The 21018-nt window shown below is 33.9% G+C and overlaps 2 protein-coding genes and 1 long non-coding RNA gene across 3 annotated transcripts; 2 read left to right on the top strand and 1 right to left on the bottom strand.

Moving 5' to 3' along the window:
- The first annotated feature begins 7141 nt into the window (after positions 1-7141).
- Positions 7142-7798, top strand: LOC124835539 (uncharacterized). The gene has a single exon (XM_047310477.1). The coding sequence runs from the start codon at positions 7142-7144 to the stop codon at positions 7796-7798; it is 657 nt and encodes a 218-aa protein (XP_047166433.1).
- A 6154-nt stretch (positions 7799-13952) lies between these two features.
- GLY1 (NAD-dependent glycerol-3-phosphate dehydrogenase family protein) lies at positions 13953-18522 on the bottom strand. Its single transcript, XM_088098095.1, is given in 10 exon segments — positions 13953-14177; positions 14179-14245; positions 14349-14479; positions 14568-14717; positions 15778-15925; positions 16138-16225; positions 16330-16531; positions 17055-17160; positions 17290-17426; positions 18150-18522. Coding segments are annotated over 10 exon segments (1365 nt in total). The 5' UTR covers positions 18459-18522; the 3' UTR covers positions 13953-14150.
- A 316-nt stretch (positions 18523-18838) lies between these two features.
- On the top strand, positions 18839-20072 carry LOC148193497 (uncharacterized). Its single transcript, XR_015782364.1, has 2 exons — positions 18839-19244; positions 19836-20072. It is a non-coding gene; the product is annotated as an uncharacterized LOC148193497 (long non-coding RNA).
- The last annotated feature ends 946 nt before the right edge of the window (positions 20073-21018 follow it).

Here is a 21018-nt window from a genome sequence, read left to right as displayed (position 1 = left end):
TTAAATGCTTTCCAACATCTAGTTTAAGGAAAGGAGTGCTAGTGGATATTTATTTATTAGTATTTTTGTTTCTGTGTTGTTTTGTTTTTTCAATTAATGGTGAATTGAGTCTTTAGGGGAGTGAAGCTAAAATTAAGCTCTCAATCTAGGTAGTTTTTCCAACCCACATGGCCTACATACTACTATTTTTCTTGTTTTCTCTTGGTTATAAGTTTGTATTCCTTATCAGTAACAAAATTTTCATTAAATCTTACTTATTTTTTCTTCTCCAATAATACATTCAACTCACATATTTTCTCTCTTTCTCATCTCTCCTTTGTTTCCTTTCTTCTCTTAGGCTTTAAAACTTTTAAATTTCTTTCTAGTTCTAACATCTTTAGAGATTTTAAAAATTTCTATTGTATCTTGGGATATTTATGTAATACACTACAAATAAATTTTTCTATAAACATACTCGTCTCAAGAAGTCTACTTTTTTTGTGTTTTCCGTCAGATTTTACAACAATTTATTGGACATATCATTTTATCTCTTATTGAATTATTTATAAATATTTAGTTTTATTATAAAAAATGTTAGAGTTCTCACATGGATCATAAATAAATGAACTTATAATATAAAATGAATGCACATATCAATAACAATGTTAGACATATCATTTTATCTCTTATTAAACTATTTATAAATATTTAGTTTTATTTTAAGAAATATGTTAGAGATCTAACATCAATCAGACGAACTTATAATATAAAACGAATGCACATTCAATTTACAAATTAACTTTTTAAAGTTAAATTAGATTTAGAGTTGATTTCTTATAATTTTAACTAAATTATTATCTTAAAGAGAAAGTTACATGATGATGAGATGATTCTTTAGATAATTACATATTTTAAACATTGTAGGTCATTTTGTTCAATCTTTTAATGTTGAATTAACATGCAAACTTTTTTTGTTAAATTAACATCTACTAATTTTCTGTTTTAATATTGAATAATATTATACACATGGATCTGCTAACTGGAATGGTCATGAAAGATCAGATAATGAGATGCAGAATAAGGGAATGAGAATTTGAATGAGAAACTGAGTGGCAAAGCAAAGATAAGTGGATGTTCTTTGTCCTTATTGATAGAAAGTTCTGACCGAGACACCTTTAGAATATTTTCAAGTTTACACTATTCTTCTGGTCCCTCATGGAATTTTCATGGAAAATGTTTAGTCATGCGTGTTATTAGTTATTAAAACTGTCATAACGTGTTTTGACCATAAAAAGAATAGTAGACGAGAAATTTTGAATTAATTTGGAAAAGACTTGGCTATGAAAGACAAAAGATCTATGATCAGTTACTCTCTACTCTTTAATTTTTTAATAAATTTCTTTTGTAATAATATATATATATATATATATATATATATATATATATTTAACATATTATACTATATGAATTTATATTGATAATTTTAGTGACAAATAAATTTAAATTATATTGTTTTATTAAAATTAAATAACTACTATTAAATATTTTTAAACATTAATTGTAATTTTATAATTGTCCTAATTTTTTAAAATTATAAATTTTTAGACAATTATATGTAATTACGAAAGTCATTCAGTCCTTATTTATATTATGTCATCTCATTATTTAGTTTACTATCTAATATGTTTATTATATCATGTTTTGTATTATATCATATCTATTTTCTTATCTAATATATCATCTATATCAATAAGTTATTAGTTCATAACACAATTATTATATGATTTTCTATGACATAAGAAAAGCAAAAAAACTGTGATGGGTGATTATAGCCACAGTTTAAATCCTTATCACTCACATAATTTAACCACTTAAAATGCTATAGTTATTAATAAAATTACAAGCTCCATCTCCTTATTTGTTACAGAAAACAATAAATCTCAAAAAAGAAATAAACTTTAAATCAAACTCTCATTTAAGATAAATAATATTTGATTTTGGATTGAAATTATTATTATATTCCTTTACATAAATTTATTCATGCCATTCTATAAAAGATAATTTTTATTTAGTATTGTCAAAATGGGTCGTAACTTGCGTGTTAATCTGAGGTTTAAGTCAGATTTAGTTTATTATTTGTTCATCTATAATAATTATAAATGAACAATATTATAACTTATCAATATTATAAATGGACAAGTTATACAAAAATTATCAATATTAAAGACTTATTTGTTCATCTTTTATGTTTGTTTTTGGATTACGTTTGGATTGTATGATATATTTTTTATTATTTTTAATTGTCTTTGGAATTTAATTTCATTTTAAAGTGAAATTTATTAATATTTAAATTAAAAAAATTATAATTTTTTTATTTTAAAAAAAACTTATAATTAAGTGAGTTAGTGAACCAACCCATTTAGGTTGAGCGGGTTTGAATTTTTTCAGCTCATTAATAAATTAGCCGGATTGGGTTAATTCACTAAGTGATCAACTCGTGGTGGATCAGACCAAATCGAATTACTCATTTTGACACCTCTATTTTTATTAGCAGTTTGTTTTCTTTGATTATATTAAACCATTAAAATATGTTATTTTATGTTAATTGTAATAATTGTTTTCGTTACTTTTCGATTTTGTTTTATCTTTTTTAGTTTTAGTTTACTCTTCTTGTCTATCGTTTTTTTCCTTTAAGTCTGATAGTGAAATTTTTGGAAGTCTGTATGTTTGGCTGATATTTCTGGAAGTCTTTGGAATTCCGAAAACGTGAGTGTGAAATTGATTTCTCATCGTCCAGAATCAATGTGACCTATTCTTTGTATTTCTCTATTCAACTCATATTTTTTATTTAGTATTATGGATTCTAACTTTTAATTTCATTCATTTCTCTCATTTTATATTCTATAACTAGATATAAAATTTCATTACAAATAACTAACTAATGTAATTTTGCTACAATATGAATTCATAAACACAAAATTAATGAACAATAAAAAAGAAAGTAACAAGAATAAGGTACGTATTTACATTGTTAGTTACTTTCCTTTAAATTTTAATATCTTAATTTAATCTCTCAATAAATTAAAATATTATTTATAATTTTTACACAATAAACATTTCAAAATATATATACTTTTTAACTATAATTTAATTAATTAAATTATTTTAATAAATTAATTAATAAAATATAATTATTATATCACATTTAATAATTTGTTATATATACACACACGAATGATTCAAATTTTGATACATTTTAACAAATTTGTCAAGTTTAATTTATTTCAAGATTGAAAATGTAGTAAAATAAGATTATATAATGTAAAAGGAAAAGCTATTAATATTTTGGATTAAATTCACACCATTGTATTTTGAGTTCTACCTTATTATGTGGGTCTATTTTTTTTTTCGCTAAATCAATTCTTAGGAGAAAGAGGACGTTATTTTGTCTTAAATGAGAGTGAAAAAGGGAATACTAACATAAAAAAATTTACATATGATATTTTAGTTTTTTAACGCTTATTTTATCTCAAATATAAATATGGAAGTTATAAATTTATGTTTGTTATGACACTAATAGAAGTAAATTTATGATTGTTATGCTAATGTCATGACAAATTTTAAATTTTAGAGTTTTTCTAACATTTTGTTTGGTATTTCTCTTTTATTCATTTATTTTCATCATTGTTGTTGAAATCGTATCACTTATGACGGTGTTTAAATTTTGAATCGTAAATCGTATTATATAATGAATCGTAATATCAGAACCCTTAAAACCTCATATTAGTGGAAGACACGTGTAGGTGCAAGGGTTTCTGAAAATCAGAAAGTAAAAGACAGGTGTGAGCTGCAGAATGGACTATTGGTTTGACGGTAGTTTATAAGCTAAGTTTTCAAAATTGGTGTCACTTTTCTGCATGCACTCATCTTCTTCAACCTTCTGAGTTCTTCATTTCCTCCTCCTTCTCTCTACGATTTTCTTATTCTCTCTACAAAATGTTACCCTTTTCTTCCTCCAATCTTCAATCAGACCACGTCTGAGTCTTCTTGGTGCTAAGAGTTTCACTTTGCACCGATCAAGTTGCTGGTTTGAGCTGTTTCGTAAATTGGGAAACTCTAGGTGCATAAGATTGTGTAGTGGTGAGCTTGATTCTACAACTGTGAGTTCGGCTAAGCTTAAGAGGTAAGGGAAGCTTATATAATTTGATTATGATTTTTGTTCTGAATGGTTGTATGTTGGTTTGATTATTTGATGAATATGAAGTATTGGTGTTACTGTATGTTGTTCATATGAGTGGATGATTTATAACTGAGGTAGACTGGGTTGAGTAGAGTTTGATCATCAATCTGCAGTTTTCTGTATAATCCTATGTTTGACACTGAGAGTCAGTATTGACCGTTCGGTTTTCCTTTGAGTGTTTGGTCTAAACTAAATTCTTCTTTTGTAGAGAATTTAGTTAATGACCGATCGATTTTATATTATTATATATATGTAAATGAGCGTTCGGTCTACGTATAGTCTCTCCTTTGCACTTCTTAAAACAGCTTCGTTAAGATATTCAATAATACCTAAATTCTTAAATATGATATTTATCCTTGTTGAAAATAAGTCATATGTAATTATGATTAGAAATATTCTTTCATTGAATAAGTTTTGTAGTGCTCGGTCATAGACCAGGTGCTCGGTCTCATTAGTGTTCGACATTAAACAAAGTGTTCGGTCTAGTTGGTAGTGTTTGATTTAAACTCTTAGGTTTCAAATAACAAACTTTCATCATCTTCCATTATGTTCAATTATATGTGTTATATATTATTATACATTTCCCTTGAATTTTGTCTAGTAAAGACCTTTCGGTCAGAGTTGTTGCGTATCCTTTAGTCTTTCCTTACTATTGTTATAAGTGATAGGCTTATAACTAGTCTTGTCTCGTATGGACCGTTCGGTCCTATTATTTGGATAAGTGAAAGACCGTTCGGTCTTACACTAAGTGTTCGGTTATAATAATCTAAGCAATATTCTCTCATTCGGTTTTGTTTCTAAGATGGGATATTATTTTCTGGAATTGGTATGACTATGTTGATGATTAATCATGATGAATGAGGAATTTAATGTGAAGTATGATGACTTTAAAGTATGATATAATTTGAATGGTATGGATATGAAAGAGTATTCCAGGGAAGAATATCTCAGGATTTGTTATGGAATGGTAAAGTATGAATGTGGTCATGCTAAGGTGGCGTTTATCTTGATATTCTATGATTACTCATTCTCAAGTAGAGAGGAGTAAATCATGTGTGAGAATGGTAGGAGGTCCTAGTCCATAAGATTAAGATGGGCGATGTAAGAACGGACTAACCTCGGGTAGCAACTGATGAGACATTTCAGCTACTACATCACCCGGGTGCAAAAACGTCGTAGCTACACAGAATTCATACAGTCCGGACAATCAGAGTCAATGTGGTCGTTCATTGCATGCTTTAATGTGTGATTAGTGGATTGATTGAATTATGGAATTATATCAGATTGATATGAATTATATGTTGTATTGAATTAATTAAATTACATAAGCTTACCATATTTCCTGTCTTGTCTGTTTTGTCCTTCTTGTTGTCGTTTTATGTTGCAATGATTATCCTGTAGATGTGAACATAAGGAGAAGAGTTGCTAGAAGAGGCTCTAGAAGAAGTGGAAGTTAAGACCAAACCATAGATTGTTCGCAAGTGTTAGATAATGTGTTGTGTATAACCATTCGGTTTAGGCTTAGTTTCTGAAACTGTTTGGTCTAGACTTTGGCTTAGTAAAATTTTAAATTCTGAAGTATTATTGTAAGGTCGTTCGGCCATAATGGTACCCCCTTCTCTTTCAGAACTGAACTGTAATATTGTTAATATGTGAATATTCTATAGTATGGTTTTATACTGTATTTTTGGGATGTTACATTTAATGGTATCAGAGCAGTTTTGTTACTTAGAAATACTGTAGGTTATGAGTATACTATGCTTTTGCTATGTACTCAGTGTTTGGTAATTAGTGTTTCTGACTTTCTAGATTAAATTGATGGTTCTTTTTCTCTGTTAATCAGAGAAGATGGCTCCTAGACCTCCTCCTCCTATATCTGCCGATCGGAATCCATCTGACAACACTAGGTTGTTGGAATCAGTGATAGAGGCTCTATAGCAACAGAACGTTGTCTTAGTCCAACAAAATACATTGGCGTTACAGAGTTTGGAGGCTGCTAGAGAAAATTCAGAGGCAACCTAAAGGGAACTCATGGAAATAATATCCACAAATAGGAATACAGCTGGATCGTCCTCTGCCACTTCTAATCATCAAACCGAGTGGAGCTTAGACAGCTTTCTCCAACATCATCCATCAAAGTTTAACGGAAAGTGTATGCCTGACGAAGCTGATCATTGGTTGCGTGATATGGAGAGGATCTACAATGCTAAGAGGTGTCCCGAAGATAATAGATTGGCGTTTACTGAATATCTTTTGACTGGAGAGGCCAGTCATTGGTGGAATAGTATGAGGTTGATCTTAGAAGATAGTAATATTTTCATCTCTTGGGAAGTTTTCAAGAACAAGTTTTATGAAGAGTATTTTCCTAATAGCGTTCGGCACGCTAAAGAGGTAGAATTCCTTCAGCTGATTCAAGGAGGAATGTCTATATCCGAGTATACAGATAAATTCAAGCATTTAGTGAGGTTTAATACTATGGCTACAAGTAAAGAGTGACATTGTCAGAAGTACGAAAATGGGTTGAGAAGTGATCTTAAACTACTGATCTCAGGTCTATGTATCAAGTCTTTTTCTACGTTGGTGGAGAGGGCCAAGGTGTTAGAGAAGAATGTATTTAAGGTAGAATAACAAAAGAAGCAACAACACCAGACTGTTAGAGGACCAATCTCTTCTAGAAACAGTACGGGTTTAAGGAAAACTCCTTATACTCGGCCTTCGTCTTGTAATAACTTGCGGGGTTCATCTTCTCAGCTATCAGGACCGGTCGGTCAATCTGGGCAGTAAGGGTCAGTGGTTTGTTTTATATGTGGAGGACCCCATTACAAGTCTGCGTGCCCTCAGCTGAGCAACTCCAAGTTTTGTGTTCGGTGCAACAAGAATGGGCATTGGGAGAAAGAATACAACTTGGGAAGAGGAGCAGCGATGAGGCCGCCGAATGCTGGGAGGTTTCAACAGAGGGGTGGTGGTCGAGCACAAGCGGTCGGTCGGGTATATGCTATAATTGGGGCTGAAGCAGCAAGCTCAGGTAAACTCATCACCAGCTCTTTCCTGTTATATGGATTGCCATGTTGTGTGTTGTTTGACTCGGGGGCAACACATTCCTTTATCTCAAAGGCATGTGTTGAGAAGTTGGGGTTGTCGGTGAGTGATATGCAGTTTGATCTGGTGGTGTCAACCCCAGTAGTTAGTGAGGTTAGGACTTCTACTGTATGTATTAGATGTTCGATTAAGGTGGAAGGGCGTAGATTCAAAGTAAACCTTATATGCTTACCTCTACAAGGCTTAGAGGTAATTTTAGGAATGAATTGGTTAGCTGTCAATCACATTCTCATAGATTGCGGCAAGAAGAAGTTAATATTTCCTAGTGAAGAAGAAGAATTGTCCTTGATAGTAGGCCAGTTAAGGATAGATATAATGGAGGGTGCTAGCTGTTTTCTGGTAATGTCGCACGCAGACATAGTACCAGAGGAGTTGGGATATGACCGTTCGGTCAGTGGAAAGCAAAATGGAGACCGATCGGTTGTGAACGAATTTATGGATGTTTTTTTCCTGAAGAGATTCCAGGATTACCCCCTCTAAGAGAAGTGGAATTCTCTATTGACCTGGTGTCTAGAGCTGGACCAGTCTCTATTGCACCATACCGAATGGCTCCAGCAGAGCTAGCTAAGCTCAAAAAGCAGATTGAAGATTATTTTACAAATCCTATTTCAAAATGTGTTTCATATATTCCAAAAAATTTGTTATAAAATTCTATTTTGGGAATATTCTTCCAAAGTAGAAATACTAGAAAGCTTGTTTTAAAATGTTTCAAAACAGGTAATTTAGGAAATCACTTTTAAAAAAAGGTAATGTATGGTTTGCAGTATGGACCGAATGGTTTACACTCCGCACCGTTCGGTCCATCCACTCAGGGTCGCTCGGTCCATCCTTTACATCAATGTTGGGCCATAATTGCGTCAGCGTTTAAGTTATTATTGTTGGACCAAAGGTCTAGTAAGACGGTAAAATAACCAAAGATATCTGATTAAAGATATTGATAAGTCGTTTATGAGTAACTAACCAAATCTCTAGGTAAGTTTGTTGTTATTTTGTCTATGAAACACTTATGAATACAATGACAGGGCCAAAATCCAAGTACGTTCCACTTACGTCCGACTCACACTCTACAGGACTCAAATATTCAACTATTATAACCAGTTCATTAAACCGCTCCTAACTTGAGCGTCGTAGCGCCGTTTGCAGGTACATCCCCCTCCGGTAAAGAATGCAACCGATCGGAGCAGGTGACAACCGAGTGGAGTAGGCGACGGTCGAACGGAGCAGTCGACAAGCGAGCGGTCCAAACGATCTAGGTGTTCGAACGCAAGTAGAACACGTCAGAAAGGAGATCTAGGTGTTCAGAATCAAGAAGAACGTGTCGGAAAGGTTAATCTCTCGGTCCTGCACAAATCCCTACCGAAACATTTTGGCGCCCACCGTGGGGCCGAGAACAAGCAGAAGAAACCCAATGGTGACCACGAGAAATATGTCGAAGGAATAAAGCACCAGAGAGCATATAAGAGAGATGCAGGCATAGATGCAAGCGCAGGTGCAAGCACAATTGTTGGAGATGCAACGGAAGCACATAGAGGAGATTGTGGAACTAGGGGCCGAATGCGGTCGTCATGAGCAATTCGCCCAGCATTCGGTGTTGACAGCCAATCGGAATCACGACCGCGAGAATGGCAATGAAGCAAGTCATAATCACACCAACCCAAACGGTCGTTGAAGAAGGGAGCCAACGCCCTTGCAAACCGTTTGGCCTACCAATTTACTTTCGTTCACGACGCCCATCATGCAGACTCCTATGACAGAAAAAACTCCTCCAACATTAGAGAAGTATGATGGCTCGACTCACCCGGATGATCATCTCAGGATCTTCACCAACGCAATGATGTTCTACACGGACAGTGATATGGTCATATGAAGAGCCTTCTTGTTATCACTCAAGGAGGAGGCACTGAAATGGTACAAAACTCTTCCCCCAAATACAGTGGATTGTTTCGCTACTGTGGAAACTCTCTTTAAAAGACAATACGCGTCTAACCGAAGACAGGAGATAACACCGGAGGAATTGGTAAATACCAAACAAGAGAAGGAGGAAACTTTTAAGACCTTTATGAAAAGGTATAATGAAGTCACACGACGAGTTCAAGATGTTAATCACACTTTTATCATCAACAACTTACCTTCATGCTGAGGCCAGGATATTTTGCTGAAAAATTATAAGGGCGACCACAAAAAAATATGGATGAACTTCAGGAAAGAGTAGATAAGTTTATTCGTATTAAGGACATGAGAAGCTTAAGGAAGAAACAACAGCAGGAAGCTTCTGCAGGCAGTAACGAGAAAGATAAGGTTCCTCGTTCGAAGGATTTTTCCCGAACGCCTAGGTTTACTCACTATATAGCTCTCAATGTGCCAAGAGCAAAAATTCTGAATGAAACCCTTAGTGTTGACCTCCTCTCGGTCAAAACTGCTATTACACCTAGAAATACGGATGGAAGGAAGCATTGCCAATATCATCAGAACCTGGGACATATTACTCAAGAGTGTGTAACACTAAAAGATGACCTCGAGAAGCTTATCTGGGAGGGTAATCTTCGTAAATATGAGAAGCAATAGAAAGAACAAGTCAGAAGTCCGTAAAGAAAGAGGTCTCCACGGAGAAGTCCCGAACGGTCAGATATAAAAGAGGAACGAAGACACAGGCGAAGTCGCAGCCGCAGTCATAGCCCTGACCGCTCAGTTCAAGGGCATATCAACTAGAAAATATAATAAAAAGTCCTTCACAACACGTGGAATGCGACTCATCTCAAGTTTACTTTAGTTGAATTTTGATATCATGTTTTGTTTCGATTAAATTCTTTTGACATGACTTACGTACTTATAATAAAAGTTCTCAACGAACTGTCACTCTTGTAAACAAAACTCGGGGACGTTAGCAAAAAAACTCCTAGTCCAAACCGAGCAGTGATAAAAGTTCTCAACGAACTATCACTCTTGTAAACAAAACCCAGGGACGTTATCCTAAAACCTCCTGGTCCAAACCGGGCGGTGATAAAAGTTCTCAACGAACTGTCACTCTCGCAAACAAAATCCAGGGATGTTATCCGAAAAACTCTTGGTCCAAAACAAGCGGTGAGGAACATTCTCCTTGTACTCTTACTCTTGTCCATATACCTAAGCGGTGAGGAACGCACTCTGACGCTCATTAATCAAATAACAAGTTGTTTCGCTTGATCGATTGTTCGGTTTTACAGTGCCCCTTCTCAACATGGGAAAAGTTCTAAAAAGAACTCCAATTAGTCGCCTCTCGACCTAGAATATGTCGTTCGTACTAGAACAACCTCCCCAATACAATGGGAAAGATCTCTCTCAGGCTCATATAAGTCCTATAGTTAACGTTAGCTAAAGCCAAACGGTTAACTCGGACTTGGGAGCCATATGTATGGTATACAGTATGGACCAAACGGTTCACACTCAGCACCGTTCGATCCATCCACTCAGGGTCGCTCGGTCCATCCTCTACATCAATGTTGGGCCATAATTCGGCCAACGTTTAAAATAACCAAAGATATCTGATTAAAGATATTGATAAGCCGTTTATGAGTAACTAACCGAATCTCCAAGTAAGTTTGTTGTTATTTGGTTTATGAAATACTTATAAATACAATGACAGGGACAAAAGCCAAGTACGTTTCACTTATGTCCGACTCACACTCTACAAGACTCAAATATTCAATTGTGATAAACAGTTCATTAAACCGCTCCTAACTTGAGCGTCAGAGCGCCTTTTGCAGGTACCTCCCCCTCTGGTCAAGAGTGCAATCAATCGAAGCAGGTGACAACCGAGTGGAGTAGGCGATGGTCGAATGCTTCAGTCGACAAGCGAGCGGTCCAGACGATCCAAGCGTTTGAATGCAAGGAGAACATGTCAGAAAGAAGATCCAGGTGTTCGGAATTATGGGGTGCAATAAAAAGTTTTAGGGTGTAGGAAATAAAACTCTTAAATTAATCCAAATAAAATTGATCAGTTTTACATAAAAGGTCGATACTTCCTATCTTCCTCTTTTTCTTCTTACACCCCATAAGTTATAATATCCCCGTTTCACCTTTTAATAAAAACAAAATAGAAATCCTAAAACTCTAATTTCATATTCCCTTCCCTTTCTTTCCACAGCTAATTATCCTGCATCTTCTTTCCTCTTGCTTCATTTTCTTCTTCTTACCCAAAATTGTGCAGGATTAAAGGTGAAATCCTCGCTTGAAGTGTGATGGGAGGCGAAAGGTTGAAAGAAAAAAGAAAGTTGAAGTTGCCTGTGTTATATACAAAAGAAAAAGAAAATTCAGAACATAGTTTTATATATATTCCTGAATAGTGATTTAGAAGGTATTTTTGGATTTTAAAATATAAAAAGTTCGGATGAAATACCTTCTGAAAAACTTGTTTTTGTAACTTATTTTTTATACTTCATAATAATTGTTTTAAAAAATATTTTTTTAAACAATCATTTTGAAATATAAAAAAAGGTCATGATATGCATTTCGGAAGACATTTTCTAGAAAATATCTTATGAAACACTTATTCTAGATTTTCTTGTTATATTCCAAATTTGAAAATACTTTATGGAACAATGATTCTGTAATATAAAATAAATTATATTATAAAATGGATGTTCCGAAAATAATTTATAGATTTTAAAATACCTTCCAAAAAACCTGTGGGTGTTGGTCCCTCCACCACCATACCTTTTTCCCTCCACCTCTCATTTACTATTTTACCCCTAAGTAAAATTTTATTTTCAAGGTTATTTTTTAATTTTATCCATTCACAACCTATTCCACTAATAACCTATTATAGTGTCCCGTACATGAGTAAAATATTTTTCTTTCATTTTAACATTATATTTCTTCCTCTCTTTCTTATACAAGTTGCAAAGGTTGGTGGTGGTGCAAAGAATTATCAAGCAGTCTCCCTCTCGTGGTGAAGTGTCGCTCTCGTAGTGCAGTGTGTGGAGTGGTGCAGTGTGTGTTGCTTCCTCAAGGTGCGTATTCAAATAAACCTTCAAATAAAACCCTAAAATAAAAAACGTAACCTTTAAGACATCCTTCAACGGATGTCAAAATCCTTCAACGAATGTCAAAATCCTTCAACGGATGTCAACATCCTTCAACGGATGTCAACATCCGTTTAAGGTAAAACGAATGTCGACATTCGTTTTTCCTTAAACGGATGTTGACATCCGTTGAAGGATGTCACCTCCGTTTAAAAGTTACGTTTTTTATTTTAGGGTTCCTTTTATTAGTTTATTCTTTATTTTGGAAATATTTTAATAATTTAATTTAAATGTTTTGATTTATTATTTTTGAATATATTTTTAATGTATTTTAATAATGTAAGGAAAATGAAGAAGAAAGAAACAGAGGAGGAGAAGTGAAACGGAGAAGACAGATTGGGTTGCAGAGTAAAACGAAAGACAAATTATTAAACGAAAATGAGAGATGAAAAGATTGAGTGCAGGAGTAAAGTAGGAGAACTAGGTTTGAAATAAATTAAAATAGTAAAAGTAAAAAATTTTAATCTAAGGATATAATTGGAATTAAAATAAATTGGAGAGGTGGAGGGAGAAAGGTGTGGTGGTGGAGGGAAACACCCAAAATCTATTTCCGAAAGTTTTTTTTTTTAAATAATCCAAACAACTTCTTCCTCACCGTTATTTTTTTCGAAATTTCTTTTCTCCTTCAATCTTTCACCTCCCGTCACATATAGAGTGGTGGAATTTGGAAAAAATAAGAAAATAAAACAAAAAGAAGAAGGTCCAGAGTATTTTGCTGCGCAAGGAAGGAAAGAAAATGTGAAATTAAGATTTTTAATATTTTTAATAAAGGGTAGAATGAGAATATACAACTTATGGGATGCAGGAAGAGAAAAAGTGAGGTGCAGAAAGTAACAGCCGAACATAAAACTACGTGATTTGAAAAAACTAGATTGTTCGTTTAAAGTTTCGATAGCTTAATGCGGTGGATATTCTCCTAAACTTGTTGAATGAATTAAATTTTGAAACACAACACTTGTAAGTATAAAAAGGTAATAAGAAAAGGTAACAAGAAAACACCTGTTGATTACCGTGTAGTTTAAGAATAAAATCTTTTACGATCATACAAACTACACTAACTAAATCATTACAATTAAAATTTCATATGCATAATTTGAAAAAAAGTAATAATTTATATGTAGACAGAAACAAATTTCTTAAAGTAGTTTACTTAAATAGTTTGTTTTTCAAAATAACAAGAGAAAAAATTATCATCAAACCATTGTTTATCAAATTACCATAAAAGGGAATTAGAATCCTCAATTCAGGAAGGAAGTTTATAGCATAGTCTAAACAGTTGCTTGAAAATTTCAATGCCTATATATATATATATATATATATATAGTATCGGTGGAGGTATAATAATTTAGACAAGTGAATGTAGTCTATAAAATAATTCAGTTTTAAGCAGTTTCAAACATGGTTTTATTCATACCATTCAGTTTGATTCTAACAAAGCGCATTTCTAGTTCAATAAAGCCTTTTATTGTTTTAAATCTATTTATTTTGTCCAACCCTATTTTGCTACACACAAAGTTATGATTAGAGAATACTTAGGGTAAAGACAAGACAAAAATCACCAACTTGGGCAAAGATGCTAGTAAAAATGTTCATATCAATGAGATAGTTGCACAAAGAAATGACATTCATCATAGTGATGCAAATTCGTTGCTCCAACTATAGTCATTGTAAAGAAGTATATATTGAGGTGAGATTTGCATTATCTAGAATCTAATGAATGTATGGGGCAACAACCCCGAATGTTCAAAATTTTGCTCACCAAGCCTTCAGCACTAGAAGCACAATGGTGAAAAGAATTGAGTACATGAATTTCTTATAAGCAGCTAGTAGATAAGGGATGTGCTGAAAGGCTTCATACTTCTTCAACCTATAATGAAAATTTGTCATCAATCAAATGTGTAATCTCAATATTGAACAAATATAGTTGCTCTTAAAGGAGGGTCAGAATAACCTGAGGGAGGCTCATTAACTCAAAAACAGCTTTCTTAGGAGTAAGTTCATTATCAATAATACGAGCAACCGCAGTCAAGACTGGCATCTTTACATTATATTTCTGTGCCAAAGCAATCACAGCTCCGGCTGTGGAGACACCTTCTGCTACCTGCAGAATAAGGATAAACATTTTAGAAACTATGCCCCAAGCTAGAAATTTTGGAATGATCAGATGCTCTTGGAAACTTCTTAGATACCTGACTCATGGAACTGAGTATGTTCTCAAGCTTCTCACCTGATCCAAGCCGCACACCAACTGTTCTGTTTCTTGAAAGATTCACGAAACATGTAAGCATTATGTCTCCAGTTCCTGACAGACCAGTTATTGTGGTAGGTTTCGCACCCATCTTCAAGAGATAATTTGAGGGAAGAGAAACAAGATAGGCAGAAAGCACCATCAGTTTTGTTGGGATATTAGAAATTCTAGTCACTTAGAGTATATAAGTGAATGTAAACATAAGTGAATGTAAATCTTATCGTAAAAACCGATTTTATAAAATTAAATCAGGTTTAAAGTATACATTTTAAGATGATATCAAAATCTATTCTAGCAAGGTTTGTTTGGCTTGTATATCACCTCCTATTGGACACCAAAAAATATCTAGTCACGTATTCAAAATATTCAATCCTTGATATAAAGGGATGGATTGGAAATATTTCATTATAAGTTAAGTTCAGCCCACTTACAGGAAGAAAATGTGCATGTGTACCCCAATGTAGGTGTCTACTATTATGTATTTAAGTAATATACACACACACACACATATATATATATATATATATATATATATATATATATATACATATATACATATATATATCATCATAACCAAGATCTCAATTGAAATGTCCATAAACCATCAGAACTCTATTCTCCGTACTGTGTGAGCCATTATGATAAGTTCTTTTTATCAAGAACCTATGAATAGCACTAGAAACACAACACAAAACAGGTACTCTGAATTATACAGCCTCCTTTTATTGAAACGAATCAACAAGAATGGTGTTACAACGTAACCCGAGAGCTTAACCTCTCTCCAAAGAACTACAAGAGTTCCGCAAAACAATAATACTCCAAAACTATCCTCTCACCAACCAACCCACCCCTTTTATACTGACTTTCCTAACTGCCTTGGCAGTTAGGCTGGTAACTTTTCTCCTTCTACTATATACAATTAGTTCCCTAACATTCCATTATATGCATCATTTACTCTCTGCCTTCAGCAAATTAGACATTGCATAAAGTGTTGATCTTACTGTTAGTCAGAGTGTTGATAGTAGACAGTCATTTAAGAGGAAAGCAATTTAGTCCTCCATGGAATGATTACCCCGAACAGAAAAAGGGAAGAGGACAGTTTCTACCATGTGCAAAGAATTCTAAGAACTGACTTAATAGAGGTCAACTACCTTTGTTGCAAGCCACCGTATCTCCGAACAACCTTGCGAGACAAGAGCAGCCATTGAGTTATTACCAAGATTCATACCTTCTACTATCCCAGCAGCTATTGCAAGCACATTCTTGAGTGCACCTGCTATTTCAACTCCTGTAACATCACTGGAGTTATCAGAGATTACAAGCTGAACTTTTGCACCAATATACCATACATAATACAAACAGAAGGTAGGACATAATAATAGGATGGGAGAAAGTGTATACTAAAGAGAAAGACAAACTAGTTCAGAAGGGTGAACAGAAATCCAGACAGAAATGAAAGCAAACCATTTACATATTCAATTTCATGTATGAATCAAGTGAAGGTCATCTACCTTGATGTGCTGATTCTTAAATGACTTGAAGATAGTAGCTGCTGAACTGTATTTGCCAATTTTTTGTCTTTTGATGCCACCACCATTGCTGTTATTAGACAATGAAACCAAAAGACAAATTTGACTGACTTTCATCATAGATACAATCAAAGAAACAAAATGTGCGCACACTTATAACAACATCATTGTTACCTGTTGGTAGCTTATCCATCAATTCCAGAGCAAAAGAAGGCCCTGATAGTGCAACAAAAGGTTGGCGAGGATTTCGTAGTGCTTGTGGAATAATTTGAGCCATCATCCTCAGTGTATTCAGCTCTAGGCCTTTACTCAGAGAAATGAATGGCAAGCCTGGATCAACATACTCTGCAACACTCTCGAGAAAAGATGCACTGAACTGCAAAAGAAGAAACAAAGAATTAGACAGTCATGTCTTTTACAAATGTCAAAACCTAATAGTCAGCATACGTTTTGCATTTGACAGGAATGGTTCAAACTTCATGAAACATCATACTACCATTAACGACTAATATGAATAAGCTTATCCAGAAATTCTCATAAGGCAAGAAAACAAAAAAATAAAATCAATATTTTCTCGTAAGTTAAAATCAAATTATGCACTTCGTCTTTTAAGAAAATCTCTTCCTCTAGCTTTTAAAAAAATTACAAAAATACATTGATTTTAACTTAAGAAAAAACAATAAAAGTTTGATTATTTTTTCCATTTTCGTCTTCTACATGTATTTATGTTGAATTCTATTCAAACCGTTATGTCATTGATTTTAACTAATGAATAAACATTTGATTCATTTTGTTTTATATTTTCTTTTATGGAGAGAAGTTTACCCAAAGACCTATATACGTTCTATACTAATAAGCAATGATGGCAAAGTAAAAAATAACCAACAAATTGAAATGACCTGAACAGGTACAGCATGGAGGCAGTAATCAGCACCAAGCAAAGCAGATTTGGCATCGGTCGTGGCAACTACATTTTCTGGAAGCCTATGATCTGGAAAGTACTTACTGCCCAACAAAAGAATACAAAAAACAGTCGCATAAGAGAGATACATACAGATAACATAATTAGATTACCACAACTCACAAGTTATCCTGTACTTGTGCAGACTATGAGCACAGACAAAAAAAGGTTACCAATTACAATGGTTCTCATTGATAGACAAGCAAACTTGAGGGTCCCGAACCAGCATATTCACCTCTAACTCAGCCTTTCTGTTTGCTACATGTGCAGCCATTGCCGTCCCAAACGACCCCCCTCCGAGCACAACCACCTTTTCTCACCCAAAAAACAAACCTCTCAGCACCACTACCACACAACACACCAGCACGAAACTCGCAAACACTATATCACGTTACCAACATTCAGACATACAATCACAGGAAGAGAGTAAAAGGTTTGTTATATTTTCTTTTAGCTTAATTAAGTTTTAAACACATCATAAATTTAATTATTTCTAATTAGCTTGTTGTTTGATTATACCGTCAAGAAGAAAAATGACAAAAATTTTACTTTGGTTTTGGCTGTCTCAAATTCACTGACCAATTCATTTTTCTGTCACTAAAGCTGTTAAACTCTCATATGACCAACAAATTAAAGAAGATTAGAGAGGGAATTAGTGAGTTGATTCAACGAATTAGACACGAGAAGATGGAAATAATGACTATGTCATGTCTTGTTTAGTAAAATCAATCGAAATAGTTAGTTACATGAAAATAAAATAAAAAATATTTTGATTAGTGAATAGAAAATAACCAAGACAGTAAAAGCTTAGCTTTTACTTTATTATTAATTTAATCATTTTCAATACTCACAACAATAATCAACTATGCTCCAAAGGAGCTAGTCAATTGTCCGAAGTATTCGATCAGATATAACATGACATCTAGTCGTTCACAAAATCTTAAACAGTATTTGAACACAATGAAGGGATAAGCCAAAAATGTGTGACAGTTTCTTCTATTTGATCCAATCATAATTTGAAATAAATTGCAACCTTATTGGTGCGTTGGAGGATGTCAGTGTTGGCCTTGGAGCGCCAAGAGCGGGACCAACGGAGTATTTTCTCCCAGGCGACCCGAACAATTCTCCGGCGGTCACGGTTCGGGTCGGGTTGAGGATCGGAAGCTGGGTCCGGGTCTTGAGGAGGAGAAGCATTTGCCACGCAAGAATGAGGGTGCGTATTGCGAAGTGTAAGAAGAGTGGATTTAGAGGGAAAAGTGTGAAACTTGGGAGGGAAATTAGTGTTGTGAGGCTTTGAAGAAAACAGTGAAGTTGCCAACGGCGCTTCCAACACTGCCGCCATTGTTAAAGCTTCACTTCACACTGAGAGAGTTTGTGTAAGATAAAATGCCACGCTTATTATATCCCTTTTCATTTCCCAGAGGATAGGATCATAAAATAAAATAAATATAAAATACTTCATCTTTTTTAGAATAAATTCTTCTACTAGTTAAGTAACCAAGAATGCCTACTTTTATATCTATTTAATATTAAATTTAATATAAGCCTTAAATTTAGATTTATTAAAATAAAAAAATAAGGCTTAATAGTCTCTTTTGTCCTTAGTTTTGCTCGGTTATATCAATTAAGTTTTTGGTTTAAAAGTAACGTCTAATTGATTCTTAATTAGAAAATTTTGTGCCAATGTTATCAATTCCGTAAAAAAATACTAACGGTGTTAATGGATTGATGATATGGCAACATATAGTGCTTACGTGGCATTATTCCTTCGAGGGGTCACACTAAGTGGCTCATTCTGTCCTTTCTTTTTCTCCCTCATCACACTCGAGCTAGGAGCTTGAAATTTCTGTTTTTCTCTCCATCACAGACGACCCAATGTTGGGGCGAGGATGATTTACGTCTTGAGCCTAGGCAACGACTTCACGCCGACAATGACAGAGCGAAGGCGCGGCGAAGGCACGACTATTGCTTGGCGGAGGTACGGCGAGAGCACGGCGAAAGCTTCTGCGTTTCACGGAGAGGGCATATGCGTGTTGCGGCGAGGGTTTCATTTGGAGATTTTTGGATTCTCTGTTGTCGCGTGAGGCTAGCGTTTTGGGGTAGATGATTTTGGTTCCCTGTTCTGCAGGTTTTGATTCGCGGCGCAATCCTCCTCCTCCTCCTATTCTGAAATTGCAATTAGGGTTTTGATTTGTTCTCGGATTTTGGGGGTTTTCATTCCTAGATTCTGCAATTTAGGGTTTCTGTGATTGCAAATCGTTCTTGCAATTTGGGTTTTGAAATTGGGGTTTTATTTTCCTCTTTGATTTTAGATGTTTTTGTTTTGATATCTGAGTTTTCTCAATTGGAAGGTAGGGATTCGTTCCAAATTGATTTATGTGGTTTCTGGTCTTGTAATCTTGATCTTGCAATTCTTGTTCTTGCAATTCTTGTTCTTGTTGGGGTTGAATATGGAGTGGCCATGGGGTTTCTGCCTAAGACGGTGGTTGTCTGTGTTGTGGCAAGGGAAACACTGTTTAGGGCTTTCAAATTATGGGTTTCTTTCCTGATTTCTCTCTTGGGTTGAGATTCTATTTCTTCTTGATTTCTCTCTTGGGTTTCTTTCAAATTTTGGGTTTCTTTCCTGATTTCTCTCTTGCAATTCTATTTCTTTCTTTCCTGATTTTGGAGTTAGGGTTCTTGCATTTAGGGTTTCTAATTCTCACATTTTTGGGTTCAGGTTGAAGGTGGTGATGCAAGTTTGCGACAATGAAAGAGGGAGCTAATGGGTGCGACCAATGGGTGTCGCGATGGCTCCGACAAGGTTGGACTGTGGTTGATTCAAAATTTGGACCCGATTTGAATAAAACACCATATTTTTTGTAAGTCAGTTACACGTAAGCACGCACAAAACAATGTATTGACACGTATGGTGCCAGATCATCAATCTATTAACGTCGTGTTTGGTTATACTTAACGGAAGGGACAAATTTAACGCAAATTTTACTAATTGTGGACATATTTCAAACACTTTTATAAATGAGAACTGAATTGGCATTATCCAATGAAAGTGGGGACAAAAAGGCTATTAAACCAAAAAATAAAAACATGAATACTACATATACTCTTTTCCATATATACCATTTTTCCGTAGGAATCTGTTTTGCAGTAACATTATTTTTTCTTTTTTAACCCATTTCGTGCTGACATAGTTGATTACGCAAGGACACGAGAAATTATAAAATTTACATTTTTCACTGATAATAAATTTAAAAAAATAAAAATCATTTAAATAATAAATAAGTAAAATAGATATATACTATATATAATAATTATATATTATATATTATCTATATCATCATTATATTGAGAGATATCACTAATAATTTTTTTGTCATCTTTAATAAATAAAAAGTAATATATTTAATTAATAAATAAATAATTGAATAAAAAAATTATTTTAAAATAACTAAATGACTTTTCTTTCTAAAAGTAGTGGTACATAATTTTTTTAGTAAGGCTATATTTATCTAATATAATGTAATGTAAAAGAATACTATTTATTTGTAATTATTATAATTATTTTAAAAGTTATGAAATTAAGTTTATTATGTAAAAAAAATAGATTTAAAACATATAAATTAGGAATAGGTGATTTAAAAATAGTGAGACTCGGTTATTTTAATATTAAATGAATTATTACTATTTCTGGAAACTACTTTTCTAGAGTTTTCTACCTTCTCTCTAAGAAGTCATCTCTTTGTCGATCAGGAGGTGTACAGATGATCTCGACGACGAGGTCTACATTTCTAGCCGATAAATTCTCGTAATAGAGCAAGTAAGTTTCAATTCATTTTCCTCTCTCGCTCCTAATCTATTTTTAGAAGAAAGAATGGTCATTGCATGTGTGATCATGCTTCTTC

The sequence above is a fragment of the Vigna umbellata genome, chromosome 9 (assembly GCF_029865625.1).
Source record: "Vigna umbellata cultivar VRB3 chromosome 9, Vumbellata_1.0, whole genome shotgun sequence".
In the NCBI taxonomy this organism is placed as follows: domain Eukaryota; kingdom Viridiplantae; phylum Streptophyta; class Magnoliopsida; order Fabales; family Fabaceae; genus Vigna; species Vigna umbellata.
This window is presented reverse-complemented; position numbering and strand designations above follow the sequence as displayed.